The 17,330-nt window shown below is 49.2% G+C and overlaps 1 protein-coding gene across 1 annotated transcript; it reads left to right on the top strand.

Annotated features, from left to right (window-relative positions):
- The first annotated feature begins 7,737 nt into the window (after positions 1–7,737).
- LOC146199115 (sulfotransferase ssu-1-like) lies at positions 7,738–16,884 on the top strand. Its single transcript, XM_084592710.1, has 3 exons — positions 7,738–8,153; positions 8,907–9,276; positions 16,690–16,884. Exons 1-3 carry the CDS (start codon positions 7,738–7,740, stop codon positions 16,882–16,884), a joined length of 981 nt encoding a protein of 326 aa, XP_084448836.1.
- Positions 16,885–17,330: the final 446 nt, after the last annotated feature.

Raw genomic sequence — 17,330 nt, 5'->3', positions numbered from 1 at the left:
AGAAGTTCGCAGGGGTCAAGTGGATACAGGTAGCACAGGACTGGGGTAATTGGAAAAATATGGGGAAGGCCTTCGCCCTGCAGTGGGTATAGTCCGGCTGATGATGATGATGATGATGGTGGTGGTGGTGGTGGTGGTGGTGGTGGTGGTGGTGGTGGCGGTGGTGATGACATTACAACAGCCGAGCTTGTTTAAGACCCTTCAACAAAACGCAGCCACCGCGATCGGGACATTGCAGATGAAAAATCCGGAGACGATCTTGAGGTCACTCTCTGAAGCCTGACCTTAAAACCCTAGCCCTGAACCACGGGGCAAGAATGGTTTCTTGCGTATGTATTAGGAAAACGAGAAAGACATTAGCGCTATCTTCTAAATCATTTACTATCTTGTACCTATTTCCTTTCAGCTGCCTAAAGGCATGTGAGTCCTCCCCGTCGATTCCTCTTTTGTGTGAAGGTCTCGAGCTGAATGAGATCGTCATACCGTTGTGATCTTAGTAGTGGGCGCACTCCTACAACCTAAAGCCCTACAACCTGCCAGATTCATGCGCCTGGTGTTTCTAGACTGTGAGGCTTTAAACTGTCCTCCGCGACGTAAACGAATCCGACTCGGGGTACAAACTATCTCGCGTTAAAAGCATATCAGGTCCATACCCGTGATGTTCCTCGTTCTAAGCTGCAAGAATTCAAACGCTCCAAGGCGCCAACGGTGACGAATATTTTCTTAGTGCGAAAGTACACATACAATCGTCAGAGCCGAGCAAAAAAAAAAAATGTAAGGAAAGAAAGAATTAGGAACATCGGGCGAAAAGAGCTTGGCTTAGTTTGGCGGAATAGGTCTGCGTTTCACCGTTCGAACACCTTGCTCGTCGTGCAAGTCTTCAGCGTTTCCGACGACAAGCCCACGAAGAATTTCAAGTACGAGGGGCCGAGGCAATGCTTATGTAATTCACAGATCATAAAGTAATGATAGTTTCCGTCGATCCCACGCCTCCGCCGCCGCGAGGGCCTTGACATGAGAAGAATACCCACAGGATATGTACAAAGAAAGAACCACGCATTTTCAAATATACCCCTCTATTACTGTGCAGCTATAATTCTCGAACAGTTCCTGTTCAAAGGCAAGCACATTCGAACACAAAACTGGGCTGAGGCACAGTGATGATTTCGCTTTATCCCACCTATACACGGTGTTACTAATGCTATCGCTTTAAATGAATATAAACTGAGAGGACCTCACACTAGGCGAGATATGCATTAGCCACTCCTAAAAATTTCAGAGACACAAAAGCAGCTTCGCAGCCTTTAATGGTATGGTAGGAAAGCCTTAAAAGCTCCCGTGTGCGGCTTCCCTTGTTGGTGCTCTTTCGCAGCTATGCATTTTGCTTCTCGCTTAATCAGCGATTCTTTTTGCCTCTGTTATCTCACATACCACACTCATTAGCGTAACAGTCGTAAGATGGCACATTATACGAAAGAGGGGCCGCTGTACCTTATTAAGAGTGCAACGGTCCCGGATTCAATTTCCGTGTGCATGCACTTTCCGTCTCCCACAGAACTTTTAAAAAAGTTCCACTTATTAAGCGGAACTTTCTTTTGAGTTCCACTTATAACTGGAACCTATGTGGAACGAGATTAAGAGTGCAGTAACTACCCGAGTCGGCACCTCCTGCCGACTCGGCTATTGCATGCAATCCCGTGACATCACACAGCCCGCTGACAAATCACCGACTGTCACTGTCACCTGTCAGAGGCAACCTAAGGGGTCTCAACGTGATAGCGTTAAATGATTCTAGCTCCAGAAATGAGGCGCTGGCACTGGCACTGTAAGCTAATAATCCCGAGCGTGTACTTGGTGGTAGATGGCAGGTAACACGGCATTGCACTGCCTGACACGCAGACTGTGTGTCGTCATGCGACCATATGATAAGGCAGAGTTGTCAGAAGCTGTCCATTCGGGTAGCTTTTTTTTTTCTTTAGGTGGGCGTGGAAATCGAACCTAACTTGACCCTTAGGTGATGAGTAATAGACGCAACTTTTAGGCCACGCCGGCATGTTTGTACGGTTTGGTAAAATGGAGCTTTATGGATGTCTATGCCGGTTGTCTTCCAGAAGGAATAAAAATCGAATAAAAAGGAAGAATTTACTTGCCTATTTATAACAACCTTAAAAAATATATATGGTTAAACCAATAGCAACGGATTAACGGCCACCACCACACTTAAATGGGGAGGCTTTTATATTCCACCCATTTACCATCCAGTGTGGAAATCGCGCTAGAATTCTTCCTAATAAAATTTCGCGGATTGGCCGCTTGGTGCATGCGTGTGCGTGTATTTTACTGCGTGCCTGCGCTTACATTTGTTGCTTCTTATGCGTGCACTTATCGCAGAGCTATACGTAATAGCAAATAACGGATCATGGTTACAAAATAACTACAAGCTGCTGTTTTTCGTCGATTGAGCCAGTGCTGTTTTTGCACTTCAGCTGAACAGTTTCTGAATTTCGTTTGAGTATTCGGGTTTTTGTTACGGCATTGCCTTGAGCTTTAACAGTTTAATAAGGCTCTAACAGCATTGATGGTTTGGTTTGGTTTGTGGGGTTTAACGTCCCAAAGCGACTCAGGCTATGAGAGACGCCGTAGTGGAGGACTCCGGAAATTTCGACCACCTGGGGTTCTTTAACGTGCACAGACATCGCACAGCACACGGGCGCCTTGCTTTTCGCCTCTATGGAAAAGCGGCCGCCGAGGCTGGGATTCGATCCCGCGTCCTTGGGAACAGTAGTCGAGCACCTTAACCACTTCGCCGCCCTGTTAACAGCATTGCCTTTTTCTCTTATGTGTTTGCTGTATCCATGTTCTTTTATACTTTGATAATGATGATATAGATTTGATAATGATTTGATAATGCACGCGTGACCCGCAGGCAACCTACACTGGTGTAGTCTAGGCGTATAGCGCGAACAAGGCCTAAAATTTTTAGTGCGATTGCTTCAGTGTATAACTCTTTTTCTTAGTTGGAAGTGAAGTTACATGCATCGCTGCCTAGGTTATAAGTGATCTACTCATAATGTCAGGAATGTTTCGCAGCAGAGCTCTGCGTTTAGCTTGAATTACGTACAGTCAGGGACAAAAGTTGCCGGGACGCGGATTTGTGGAAAAACCTTTAATTCTTCGTTTCCTCGCTTGTTTTTTCTGTAATATTTTTCTCTGAATGGGGCGTGCATGTGCCCTCGTGATTCAGCACATATCATTCAATATGTTTGTAGAGTCACACAGAACTAAATATTTTTCCACGAACTCACGCCCGCAAACTTTTGTTCTTGGCTGTACGCTAAAGCGGCCACGGTACCGAACAGCCAGTGACGTGAAAATTATGTGATCTGATGTTAATCTACGCCATCCGAGTCAAAGATTAAAATACTGCCCCCGACCCCCCCCCCCCCCCCCCCCCCCCCCTTCACCTCCAGGGAGCCTGCAGGTTTAGCACGGCAAGAGTAGCAAAATGTAAGCTGTCCCGCAGATGGCATTCTATCTATTGCACATACTTGTTCGCGCGCTTGCACTTTTCACATATGATTCAAACAGAGGCGAGCGTGATTAGGTTATGCGAAATTCGGAGCTCGCGATCGCATAAATATTTGCTAACCTACCTCCACATCACTGAAGGATATGCGACACCTGCTCAAGAAGCAGTGACTTGTGAGCGTAACTCTTCCAGAATGGACGGGTAGGATTTTCTGCAATGTAATTACTCTATTTACACTAATTTATTCAACACTGCTAAAGTAAAAACCTAGTGAACATTTTTTTCGGTCAACAGCCGACGACTAGATGGTAATTACTCTATTTACACTTATTTATTCAACAATGCTAAATAAAAACTTTGTAGTCATTTTTTCGATCAGCAGCCGACGACTAGATGGTAATTCAAGAAGATAGAGAACACGTGGACACGTCAAGTGCAACTTAATTGAGGAAATAAGAGGTGGTTAGGGAAGGTGGGTAGTGAATGTGGTCAGCACATTCCTCCGAGACCATGAAGATTTCGGGCGACGCAGGCCCAAACCTCGGCTGGGGATTGGATGTCCGGGTCGTCACTGGCCTTTACTTCATCCCACGAGTACAGTGTGGAATTAGGCGTGAATTCTCTTTGAGGGAGAGAGGCCCAGCGATCCCAAATTGTGTTATTTAATAATGCTATTTCAGAGCAGAAGCTACAGGTTGGATTAGTTTCTGAATTAAATAATTTTGAAACTGTGTATGGGTTAGGGAATGTATCGGTTTGAAGTTTTCTCCACATCCCCTTTTGTTCTCTGGACAGTGAGCTGTGTGGTGGATATGCTCTTCTCTCGAGTCTGTAGTGTATTGTGTAATCGTGGCATGGGATGAGGGGCTCTGCGAAAGGCTCCAGGTCCAAGGCGACGTCCAAAGCTCGGCCGCGGCTTATACTCGAGCGTATGTACAGGCTTCCGTGTTGCCTGGGCACCACGCATGTGATGGCTCCCACACCCGATCAATTTCTCCCAGTTGTTCACTAAGGTGAAGGTTGGGTAGTATGTCTCTGGTGACGCTAAATAATAATCTTCGTATATAGTTGTACATGACATGTTTGGTGACTTGGGTGTATACTATGGCCGTTGCGATTGCGGCTTCTTCCACGGTAAGGGATTTGCAGGTTATGATGCTTTCCTACATGGTTAGTCTTGCCGGTCTTCCTATCAGGGGTTGTGTGACCCGGTAAATAATAAAATTTATGCCGGTCATCTTCGTTACAGGCGGCGTCTACATATATGACGTCCTCAAGTTTTGTTTTTTTTTTAGTTCTATACAAGCTCTTAGTTCTTGGTTCTCGCCGGCATTGTTGTGTAAATATTCTACTCACAAGAAGAAATCATTCAGACTATATAGTACTTGACAGGAACATAAACATCGCAAGCAATCTTAAAATAAAAAGCACTCGTGCATCGAGCGTGCAATCTTCAATCAATTACAATCTTCTGCACCGCCATCAAAATGAAGAAATACAAAAAATTAAAAGGGTTCAACGCTGCTGAACCGAATATAGGGTGAAATCATTAGCTGCGGTTGACCAAGCGTTCTTCTTCTTCCTCTTCTTCTTCTTCTTCTTCCCCAGCCCGCATATAACGCCCCGCTTTAACCAAGCCGTATGAACGTGCCTTAGTGGCCTATAGGGGTAACGTGAACGCCAGGGTCCTGGCAGGCTGATTCTGACATAACCATCCCATGTGAAACGAGAGACCCAAGTTAGCCACTAAAAATCCCTGGACCCTGACCTCAAGCTTCGGCTCCGCCAGGTCTACCCCGACGTGAAGAAACTTTGCTGTGCCGCCTGTGGGTTGGTGTAGCATTCACATACTCTTATTATTTTGTGTAGGTATGGCAAATAGACCTGCATATACAACCTGCGGGTGCGACGAGACTATAGGCCACATTATTTGTGAGTTCCCCATGTACAGTGAGGAAAGACAGTGTCTATGCCGTGTGCTGGAGCGCCTATATGGACGCCCACTGACTGAAAGTAAGATTCTAGGTCCCTGGCCATGGCGATCGTCTGCGGTGAAGGCCTCCCAGGCACTGCTCCGCTTTATGAAAAGCACAGGCCTGATCGAAAGGCTATGATTTTGCTGTTATGTTACGTAGGACTGTGACGCGATGTGATGTGACTGTACTGACTTCACCCAACCCTCTTACCCACAACTTTTATATCCACTCACCCCTTTCCCCCAGTGCAGGGTAGCAAACCGGTTTCTTTTACCGGTTAACCTCCCTGCCTTTTCTCCTCATCTTCCTCTTCCTTCCTTCTTTCCTTCCTTCCAAGTTTGCAGCTCTTGCCAAAGGACCACGGACACGGACACGACACACAGCGACGAGCGGTTAGACCTGGTGTAGTATTGCTTTCGCAATAAAAAAAATTGGTCGTGGCTTAGCTTGTTTAAGCCTGGATATCAGAAGCGAAAAGCTTCGGCGACGTCATTGCTTAGCTTGTGGTTCCTTGGCGTAGTTGTGGCTTACCTTGTTGTTCACGGTTGCACCTTATAGATATGGCTTATCATCACGGTGAAACATTGATTACAGCCGTACATCACATAAGATTAAACTTTATTCCGGTTCCAACATCATCATCACCGCTACACTTCTGTATAAACACAGCCCGTTGAAAGCGCGCGGCACCGGCTAAAGGTCAACCGGCGAAGTCGCGGCGGCAGTTGCGGCGGCAGCGGCGGCTCCGACCACCTGCGCCTCTCCTGTGACGTCACGTGGTTTGCGCATGCGCAGCTGGGGCTTTTATTGCGAAAGCAATACTACGCCAGGTCTAACCGATCGTCGCTGTGTGCCGTGTCCGTGTCCATGACCGTGATTTCCTGGCAGGAGCTGCCAACTTAGGTCTCTCGTTTCACATGGGACGGTTATATCAGACTAAGCCTGCCAGGACCCTTGCATTCACGTTACCCCTATAGGCCACTAAGGCACGTTCATACGGTTAAAGCGGGGCTTTATATGTGCTTCTAACGACGGAGCACACGCGAAACTCGGAGTTGACTAGCCTGGAAAAGCTTTTCGCTTCAAAGGTGTCAGGGCACCATAATTTCTTTCTATAGGTGTTTCTTAAGTGTAAAAAGGTAAATTATGAACCTAGATGAAGGTAGAAGGAGACAAAATTGCTATATTATGGCAGGGTACAGTACAGGGAACTGAGTGGGACCCTCAGGGGTGTGTCCATCGTTGTTCTATGTCACGATGGCCCCGCCGCGGTGGTGCAACGAGGGCGCTCGACATCTGTGCACATGAAGGCGGAATCGCATCCCGGCCGACCGCGGTGGCCGCTTTCCAATGGAGGCGAAAAGCCAGGCACCAGTGTGCTGTGCAATATCAATGCACGTTAAAGAACCCCAGGTAGTCGAAATTTCCGGAGCCCTCCACTACGGCGTCTCTCATAGCCTTATTCGCTTTGGGACGTTAAACCCCATAACCTAAAGCAATCTATGTGACAACACGAATGCCCAGACTATGCATGCTGGTCAATGTAAACACTGTCGAGTCTGGACGGGGAGCACAAGTCTTTCGAAAGGTGTCATATCGGATAACGTGTTGGAGGTTCATTACACAACATAGAAATCAGAGTAATTCTTTGCCGTTGCGCGCTCTAGCTTCAACTCGTCCGAGCGCAAAAGACGAAGAAAACGCGCCTGCGCTCATGCGCCATGTGCTTAGATCGCGTGCTCGAGAAAAAGCCGACGACGCGTATGCTGCCAGCCATCCTCTACTGACTTCTCGAAACACCAAGGCCAATTCTCCTGCTCGCTGTCGTTCTGGTAAGATTATACGTCTATGGGCTACGATCACGAATGGCTTCCCTCGGACGGCGATAGTGTCTAACCAGGTTTTATTGGGAGCACTCTGGCTGGTATTTGTATATTAGGTGCAATGCTTACCCCAGAATGACAGTACGGGCTATCAAAAGCCATTGTAGTTGTGAACGTCGGTCATGTTATACCCTTTGATGGAGGCAGTCAGAAAGATTAACGTGCCCTTCAATTCGATAAAGCTTTCACGGCGCCTACATTGCTTTGCAAAGCAAGAGGCTCGCGCGTCTTCTGTAATGTCTGTCCTCACTTCCCGAGTTCTTTAAGCCTCATTGTTAATCTCTCTTCCCGTGTTGCGCTCTGCACCTCACTCCACCCACCGCAGCCATCTGGAAACCCGCGGTTGACCATGGGCCACTCGCTGGACAAAGTGGAGGGTCCACGCTACGTGGAGGTTGAAGGACTGCTCTTCCCGCGTTCCTTCTCGCGAGAGAACGTATTGTACGCGATGCAAATGCGACCCGATGACGGTGACGTTGTGATCGCGGGCTACCCCAACAGCGGCGGGAAGACGGTGGCCACCCTGCTGCACTTGTTTGCTCACTCGAGTGTCAAGAACCCTGCGGTGTCGCAGGCGGCGCTGCCCCAGCAGTTCTCTGGCCCCGCCAGCGCACCGGGGGCAGCGGTATCGGCAACGGACGCCAGCTTGGAGGTGAACGCCCCACTCATCGAGTGGAAGGGCAAGGAAGTGGAGCTCGTTCCGAGGCCAAGGCTGCTTCGCACACACCTTCCCTACAACAGGCTCAACATCAACCCGCAGGCCAGGTGAGGCACGCGAGGACGTCACCAGAGAACGGCCCACAAACGTGGGGTTAGGTATAGGTTAAAGAGCTGCCCCACCATTTCTATATTTGGGTTTTCGAGGTCCCATGGTAATGAAGAACGGAGGGTAAAAAAAAACTCCACCACCGCAGATGCGCTATGAAAAGCGTTAGTTCGAGTTTTATAGAATTTTTATCCTGTGTCCTCGATTCAGGTGCTTAAGTATACATCACGAAACAATTCGCGTGGCATCACCCGCATCTCTCTACGACCATTGGTTCGCCTGCAACGGCTTCTCGAAGGTCAAACCCCATCACGTGGAGGATAAAGTCTATCTGTGCAAATCCTTCGCACATAGTAGAATTCAACCCGGACAATAATTCTGTGCCCCATATGGTGCCAATTCGTTTGACACCACATCCTCCCTCGCGGTCTCATTTCGCTCGTCTAACACAAAACGAAAAATGTTAACTAAACATTGAAGTGTCTTCGTGATTTTTTTCGTTTTTCGTACAGCAGGCGCTCTCGGATTTCGTACAGCGGAGTTTTCACTTTGTGAGACGTTATATAGTGGTCGCAATTTCAATGTGTGTGACCTCCTAGTTTTCGCGCTCCGCGACTGAAGGTCTCCATGCAAACCTTCCTTTTGCTTCAGCGGGGAGGCATACAAAGCAGTTCCTCCACTGTTTGTTTTCATTAACGCGACCGTGTTCATCGCAGCCGTGCCTCTATATACAGCAACGCATCGGCGCGCAGGTACATTTACCTGCTGCGCAACCCCAAGGACTGTTGCGCGCACGCGTTCGAGGATGCGGTGACGTTCTCGCAAGACTACGACTTCTGCGAGGGCCGCTTCGACGACTTCCTCGAGCTCTTCGTCCGCGGAGCGGTGCACGGCAACGACTACTTCGGTCACGTGCTCTCGTGGTGGGCGCACCGGGCGGAGCCGCACCTGCTCTTCCTCGTGTTTGAGGACCTACGCATGGAGTCTCGCGCACACATCGAGCGCGTGCTGAACTTCATCGGCTGGCGCGATGCCTTTGAGAACAGCAACCACAACGTGGCGCTCATGCAGGAGGTTCTCGAGCACATCGCCAAGGGCCCCGCTCACAGCCGCATCATGGAGGTGCGGTGGCACTCTTTAGCAATGCGATATATATATCATACATGGCAAAATTACTTTTGAAAAGGAATTGAATTACATTACTAATTACTTCGCTGAAAATCTCAGAAAAGTAATTAAATTACATTACTCATTACTGCTCGCCAAAAGTAATGAAATTACATTACAATTACTTCTACTGAGTAATTCAATTACTTTGAAATTACTTTCTAGTTTCCATGAATGTAAAAACTAAGTAAAGTTATTAAACAAAACAACTTGTTCTCCAGAGTATTCCAATTGACTATAGTTCTGCTCAATTCTGCCTCCTTTTGCCAATCCGTTACGCTGGCTTCGGATTGCAGCACGTCGTTCCTGCTTTCGCGCACTCTACTTTGCTGTCTATTGAAGGAGTGATGGCGCACTTTAGTAAAAGTAATTTCGAGAGGAATTAATTACTTTGCTGCGAAATTACTACCAAAAAGTAATTCACTACATTACTAAATTTCCAAACCGAAAAATAATTTATTACATTATAAATTACCGAAAAAGTAATTAACTTACAGTAATTTCATTACTGTAATTCAATTACTGTCATGTCTGATATATATATATATAGCTTTCGCCCTCGCTCAACACTCTCAAGGTTCGTATACAGACAACATAAATACCCAAGCAAGTAGCAGGGGGGACAGCGGCCGATGTAGCTCAGTTGGAAGAGCACCGGGCGCGGTATTCGGAGGTCATGGGTTCGGTTCCCACCATCGCACGTTGTTTTTTCTTCTACTTTGTGTTTATTTCTCTTTCCCCTAAACAGATTACATTACTAATTTCTATGATTATCCAAGCAAACATTAAAAAAAAAGACATAAAGTACCATCCCCAACGCTTTCCTTAGCCTCGCCGACTGTTGGATTCTTTCCGTCATATATATATATATATATATATATATATATATATATATATATATATATATATATATATATATATATATATATATATATATATATATATATATTGTCACGATATTGGCGACTAGGGCTAGGCTATCAGAGCCGGTGCAGGTGGAATTATAAGGTCCAAGCTTTAGGTACGTCCTTCTAGTCCGGAGCCGATTCACTTCGTCCTTTTTCTCCGAGCGCCACTTCAACGTCTTTCGCTGCGAGCGCCCCCTGGCATTCCTCCCTCCTTAAGCGTGACGCACACGGCACACGTGCACACAGGTGGACAAAAGCAAATGAAAAAAAAAGTTTGCAGATGCCGTCTTTCAGTTACCGCGTAAAATACGGCTTCATGCGTAGGACATAAACTGTCTCTGGACGAGGTAGCCGACGGCCTCTCTGCTCTGGGCCATCTGGGAGGACCTCATAGTTAACGTCGCTGAGGCGCCGCAAGACTTTATATGGTCCAAAGTAACGGCAAATCAGCTTTTCTGATAGGCCACGGCGTCGAACAGGAGTCCACACCCACACCTGGTCCCCGGTGTTGTAGGAAGCTTGTCTGTGGCGGAGGTTGTACCGGCGTGAATCCTTGTCCTGTTGCTGGGCGATGTGGACGCGTGCTAGTTGGCGTGCTTGCTCAGCATGTTGGGCAAAGTGTTCGGCGTCAGTAGAAAGCTCGGTATCTGTTTCGCAAGGGAGCATTGCGTCCAGCATCGTCCGAACCTCTCTGCCGTAAACTAGGCGAAACGGCGTGAAGCGTGTCGTCTCTTGGACTGCCGTATTGTACGCGAATGTCACATATGGTAGGATAGCATCCCAAGTCTTGTGCTGGGCGTCGACATACATCGCCAGCATGTCCGCAATGGTCTTATTAAGCCTTTCAGTCAGCCCATTGGTCTGCGGATGGTAAGCAGTAGCTTTTCGATGCGCCGTACCGCTGAGATGAAAAACTTCGGCCATCATTTGTGAAGTAAAGGCAGTCCCTCTGTCAGTAATAATACAGGTCGGAGCACCGTGCCGCAGCATGATCTGGTGTACAAAGAAATGGGCAACCTCCGATGCTGTACCACTAGGTAACGCTTTGGTCTCGGCATATCGAGTCAGGTAGTCTGTGGCGATGATTATCCAGCGGTTGCCCCCGGAGGATCGAGGGAAAGGACCGAGAAGGTCCATGCCGACTTGATCAAACGGTGCGCGTGGTGGTATTATGGGCACGAGAAGGCCTGCAGGCTTTGATTGCGGAACCTTCCGACGCTGACATTGCCGACAGCTCTTAACATAGCGCTTAACGACAGTTGCAAGGTTAGGCCAGTAGAATGTTTTTCGTATTCTAGCAAGTGTGCGAGTATAGCCCAAGTGGCCAGAAGTTGGTTCATCGTGGCACGCGGAAAGGATTTCCTCTCGCAGAGCTGCGGGTACCACGAGGAGGTAGGTTCTCGAATCGGATCTAGAGCTGTGCTTATAGAGTACACCACTTCTCAGGCAGAAAGTTGAGAGGCTCCGAGAAAAGCACTTAGGTATTGTGACTGGCTGACCTTCTAAATAATCGATCAGGGCTCGTAACTCTGGATCAGCACGCTGCTGATGAGACATATCTGAAGCATCAACAGCTCCGAGAAAACTGCCAGAGTCACCCGTATGTGGTGAAGCGAGCTCGACGGGCGCACGAGAGAGCGCGTCAGCATCTTCATGTTTATGTCCAGACTTGTAGACTATAGTAAGGTCAAACTCATGTAGGCGAAGGCTCCATCGCGCCAGGCGGCCGCATGGGTCACGCAGGTTGGCCAGCCAACACAAGGAATGGTGGTCAGTGACCACTTTAAATGGGCGACCATAAAGGTAGGGGCGAAATTTTGCAGCCGCCCAAATTATGGCGAGGCATTCCTTCTCAGTAGTTGAATAGTTCATCTCGGCGCGGGATAAAGCACGGCTGGCATAGGCGACGACTCGTTCCACACCCTCTTGACGTTGCACGAGAACCGCCCCAAGGCCAATGTTACTGGCGTCAGTGTGGATTTCTGTTTCACCGTGCTCATCGAAATGGGCTAGAATAGGCGGCGATTGGAGACGGAGACGCAACTCGGTAAAAGCAGCTTCTTGCTCGTGACTCCAAACAAAAGGGGTGTCTCCCCGGGTGAGCCGAGTCAGCGGTTCAGCAAGATCAGCGAAGTTATCGATAAAACGGCGGTAATAACTGCACAAGCCGAGAAATCTGCTAACAGCTTTCTTGTCACGTGGAATCGGAAATTTCGAAACAGCAGTAAGCTTGTCAGGGTCGGGCTTTACACTGGCGGCGCTTACGACATGACCAAGGAATTTAAGCTCTTGGTAGCCAAAGTGACATTTCTGTGGCTTAAGCGTCAAGTTAGCGGATCGAAGGGCTTCGAGTACTGACCGCAGGCGTTTAAGATGTTGTGAAAACGATTCTGCGAAGACCACCACGTCATCTAGGTAGACTAGGCAACACTGCCATTTAAGCCCGGCGAGGACAGTGTCCATCATCCGCTGAAATGTGGCCGGCGCGGAACAAAGTCCGAAAGGTAGAACTTTAAATTCGTAAAGTCCGTCGGGTGTGACAAAGGCCGTTTTTTCACGATCTCGCTCATCTACCTCAATCTGCCAATAGCCACTTTTTAGATCGATTGACGAAAAGTACTTCGCACGCCGAAGGCGGTCGAGAGAGTCGTCAATCCGCGGCAAGGGGTATACATCCTTCTTGGTTACGGCGTTCAGCTTGCGGTAATCGACGCAAAAACGTAACGTGCCGTCTTTCTTTTTAACTAGAACGACTGGGGAGGACCATGGGCTATTTGAAGGCTGGATAACATCATCTTCGAGCATTTGTTTAACTTGTGACTTAATAACTTCGCGCTCGGTTGAAGAGACGCGGTAGGGGTGCTGGTGAATTGGGCGGACATCGTCGAACGTCACGATCTGGTGCTTGGCAATGGGAGTCTGATGCACTTTTGACGATGATGCAAAACACTCTCTGAATTCAAGTAACAATGAAAACAGCTGTTCACGCTGGTTCACCGATAGCTCTGAGCTAATATCGAGGTTGTCGAGGGATGTGGGCGGTGGTACGGTTTCTGTGGACAAGCACTCGGAGACTTCAGATATGCGTTCCGCGAAAGCTACGGAAGTATTCCGAAAAAGGTGTCGATACTCGTGCGAAAAATTCGTAACAAGTACCTTGGACTGGCCACAGTTAAGATGGATCAAACTGCGAGCCACGCAGACTCCCTGCGTCAACAGTAACGAGAGGTTAGTTTCGGCTATTGCATCACCATCGTGAAGTGCATTGCATTTGACATTAACGAAGGTGCTGGTTCGGGGTGGCAGCGTGACACTGTCCGCATAAACTCGAAGCACATTGAGTGGTCGCTGTGTACTGCTGAGTGCCACTGCTTTCTCAGTTGAAAACGAGACCTTAAAATCCCGGAGGTCAATAATTGCGCCATATTCACGAAGAAAATCTACGCCCAGAATTAGGTCACGTGAGCAGCTTTTCAGAACGAGGCAGCTTACCACAAATGTCGACTCTTGAATTTGAACCCTGGCCGTGCACATGCCTAGAGGAGTAACCAGATGACCACCCGCAGTGCGAACGTGTGTGCCAGCCCACGGAGTCAAAACCTTCTTGAGAATCGCGGCAAACTGGCTGCTCAAAATAGAATAATCACCGCCAGTATCCAACAAAGCTCGAACATGGCGACCATCCAGTATTACTGGTATGTCCAACGACAGCTTCTCGCGAATATCAGGCTTCTGAGTGTTTGAGTGCTCTGCGTCGGTGTACGCGGTATGCTTCACCTGCAATACGTCGTTGTTGCAAGCGCGTTGTTGCGGTGTCCGTTCCACCGGCAATTCTTCGTCGTTGCGGGTGCGTTGTCGTGTCATCTGTTCCACCGGCAATGCGTCGTTGTTGCGGGTGCGTTGTTGCGTCGTCTGTTTCACCGGCAATTCGTCGTTGTTGCGGGTGCATTGTTGCGTTGTCTGTTTCACCGGCAATTCGTCGTTGTTGCGGGTGCGTTGGTGCGTCGTCGGTTCCACCGGCAATTCGTCGTCGTTGCGGGTGCGTCGTGGTGGCGTCGAGGTAGCGTTATAATCGGCAACCGCGGACTTTTCCAATGTCAATTCGTAGAGTTTCCGTGTCCGCGTCGATGGGGGGTCTCCCGCGCAGCGATGTCCAGCGAGCCTACCCCCGAAGGTCGCTGGTTTCAGTTTTCCCGCTGGGGGCTGGGCAATCGGCCCTGCGCTGCCCATGAGGACCTCGCAGCAGATGGCGAAGGGCGAGCCCTGGGCGACGGTGATCGAGATTGCCGCAGACGAGACGGAACACCACGGCGCTGGTCATTGAGGAAATCTTCAACGGCTCGGGGCCGTTCGCCGTAGCGAGGCCGCGGAGAATCGGCGGAAAAACCTTCGAGGCCCAGTCGACGGTAGGGACAGCGCCGATAGACATGTCCTGGTTTGCCGCAGTGAAAGCATAAAGGCCGTCGGTTGGGGGTACGCCACTCGTCTGCTTTCCGTCTAGACTGTCGGGAATCCGTTACGTACTGGATCACGGGAGCCGGAGTTGTTGGTGCAGCTACGTTAGCAGGAATGAGGGTCGGCGACTGGGGTGGCGAGTATTGTAGCACCTCGGCGTATGTGGGACGCTGGCACTCAGGTGGCGTAAGGGGAGGAGCAGGGTGAGGTTCACCGCTTGGAAACGGAGGCCGGAGCGCTTGCTGCACTTCGTCGCGGACAACGCTCGCAATGGAGGTAGAAGCTGGTTGATGTGCGCCATACAGCAGTCTGAGTTCGTCGCGCACAATCGAACGTACGAGCTCACGTAGCGCCGATGCGTCCATGCCATGCGATGGTAACTCGGCAGAGACGGAGGTGGCGTGGACGGTACGATTCTGTGCCGAAGCTCGCTGCTGAAGCACTCTTTCTATTGTGGATGTTTCCGCAAGGAATTCTGCGACAGTTTTCGGTGGGCTGCGCACCAGGCCAGCAAAAAGCTGCTCTTTAACGCCAAGCATAAGGTAGCGCAGCTTTTTGTCCTCGGACATTGTAGGGTCTGCCCGCTTGAAGAGGCGTGTCATGTCTTCGATATATGCCGCGACCGTCTCGTTGGGCATTTGAACCCGAGATTGGAGAGCGCGTTCGGCCCGTTCGCGGCGATCTGAGCTACCGTAAGCAGCCGCAAGATGACGCTTGAACTCACTCCAAGATGACAGCTGGTCTTCATGGTTCTCGAACCATGTCCGAGCGCCATCTTCAAGGCTGAAGTAGACGTTGCGAAGCCGGGCGGCGTCATCCCAGAGGTTGAAGGCAGCTACCCTTTCGTAGTGCTGCAACCAGTCGTCGACGTCTTCATAGGTGTCCCCGTGAAAGGTCTTTGGGACGCGGGGGTTCTGAAACGTCACGTAAGTAGGGGCCGCTCCAGGCATTGCGACGACGTCGTGGCTCCGAAGTTCGGCCAAGTAGATAGAAATGCGTCGTACAGCACAACACACACGAAACAAAAAAAATAAATGTGACGGAAGACATTCACTGGCATACTCAAGCCTTTGTGTTGCATCGAGGACTGGTAAGATTAATGACTGATACTATTGTTATTAGCAATTCGCTGTTCCGATTTCTGTTTCGTCCTCATGGGCACTATCGTTTATTTGTATGACTTTGCGAGTGGATAAAACTGCATGCCAGCATTTTCTGACAGTGCAGCAGCTATTTTCAAGACCTGCATAGGGTACCCACCTTTGGTTCCTTTGCTTGTCTTGCTTGCCTTGCTTACTTGCCTAGCTTGCTTGCCTTGCTTGCTTGTCTTACTTGCCTTGCTTGCCTTGACTTTCTTGCCTTTCCGTGCTTTCCTCCCTTGCATTGCCTTGCTTGCTTGCCTTGCCTTTCTTTGCCCTGCTTGCCTTGCCTGCTTGACTTGCTCGTTTTACCTTGCTTGTCTTGCCTTGCCTTGCTTGCTTGGCTTGCTTGCTTCTTGCTTGCCTTGCTTGCCTTGACTTTCTTGCCTTCCTTGCCTTGCCTTGCTTGCCTTGCCTTGACTGCCCTGCTTCAAGGAGCCAATGTACAACTAAATTCAAGCGATGCCAACTTCTCGTGTGCTCTTCAGTTACCCTGGCCTTGCAAGCTTTTCTCAAGTACTTTTCTTGCTGTGGTGAACTTTAATGAGGATTGTTGAGCCAGCTGGCAATAGAACACATAAAACAAAACAGCTTAGCGGAAAAGACGCGAGAGGGGTATAGAAGCACTCAAAGCCCAGTTTTCGGACCATGTGTTCGTGTCTGTCTTCTTGCATCACACGTCTGCTTGCGCTGAGTTGTTTTCGCAGCTAGGCAAAAGACGGCGCCGGACTGGCATTCGATGGCTTGCGACGATTCTAATCTCATTTCGACTCGTTCATCGCGCAAAGCTCGAGGCGTTTGTCTTCTCTGCATCTGTAGAATAATGCATATTAAAGCATGAATCAATGCGATACCTCTAAACGCAGGTTCGCATGCGCGAGTCTTCTGGGACGAATGGCTCATCCCCCGACCGTCAGATAGCTCGCCTGTCCACGGGCAAGTTTTGGAAGAACTACTTCACGTGCGGCCAGTCCAAACGCATGGACCTGGTCTTCCAGGAGAAAACCAAGGGCACGGAGATCGCCAAGCTGTGGAACGAGTACAACGTGTTCCCCATTTAGGCGACGAAGCTCGGCCACGAGTTGCACCGCTGGACTTCTCTCAGCCCAGCCTTTGACCTCTTGTGGTCATTTGTTTTTTGCGAAATAACGATATGTCTACGCTTGTGGTTCCTTTTACGATGGCAAAGCCCAGGATGCCTGGAAAAACTCTACTTCACATAGCTACCACCGCGTGGCGCTGCACACTCAAACCGTGCGCGGGAATTTCGAATTTCTGGTGAATCCCATTTATTGGCTAAGACCATCAGAAATAAATATGCGAGCGCTGACAGCATTTCACAGCAGAACCATGCTTGCGCGGACTCTGTTGGGACTCTATGGTTATTTTAAACTTAAACGTTCAAATATCTGTTTAGTTGTATGATCCTACTGATCACTGTCAATTGCCAATGGAAGACTCATATCCACGAAAGCCGAGCGTTTATATACCCCCGCCACCCCTACGA

This window comes from Amblyomma maculatum, chromosome 2 (assembly GCF_055883805.1).
Source record: "Amblyomma maculatum isolate TAMU_Amacu chromosome 2, ASM5588380v1, whole genome shotgun sequence".
Taxonomy (NCBI): Eukaryota; Metazoa; Arthropoda; class Arachnida; order Ixodida; family Ixodidae; genus Amblyomma; species Amblyomma maculatum.
Note: the sequence above shows the minus strand (reverse complement) of the source record. Positions and strands in the feature narration are given on the sequence as shown.

Bases quoted from the DNA above. Each gene is read 5' to 3' on its own strand.
- LOC146199115 (XM_084592710.1), top strand. From the start codon at position 7,738: ATGGGCCACTCGCTGGACAAAGTGGAGGGTCCACGCTACGTGGAGGTT. The intron at 8,154-8,906 runs GTGAGGCACGCG...ATCGGCGCGCAG, and splicing joins AACATCAACCCGCAGGCCAG to GTACATTTACCTGCTGCGCA. The intron at 9,277-16,689 runs GTGCGGTGGCAC...CTCTAAACGCAG, and splicing joins CTCACAGCCGCATCATGGAG to GTTCGCATGCGCGAGTCTTC.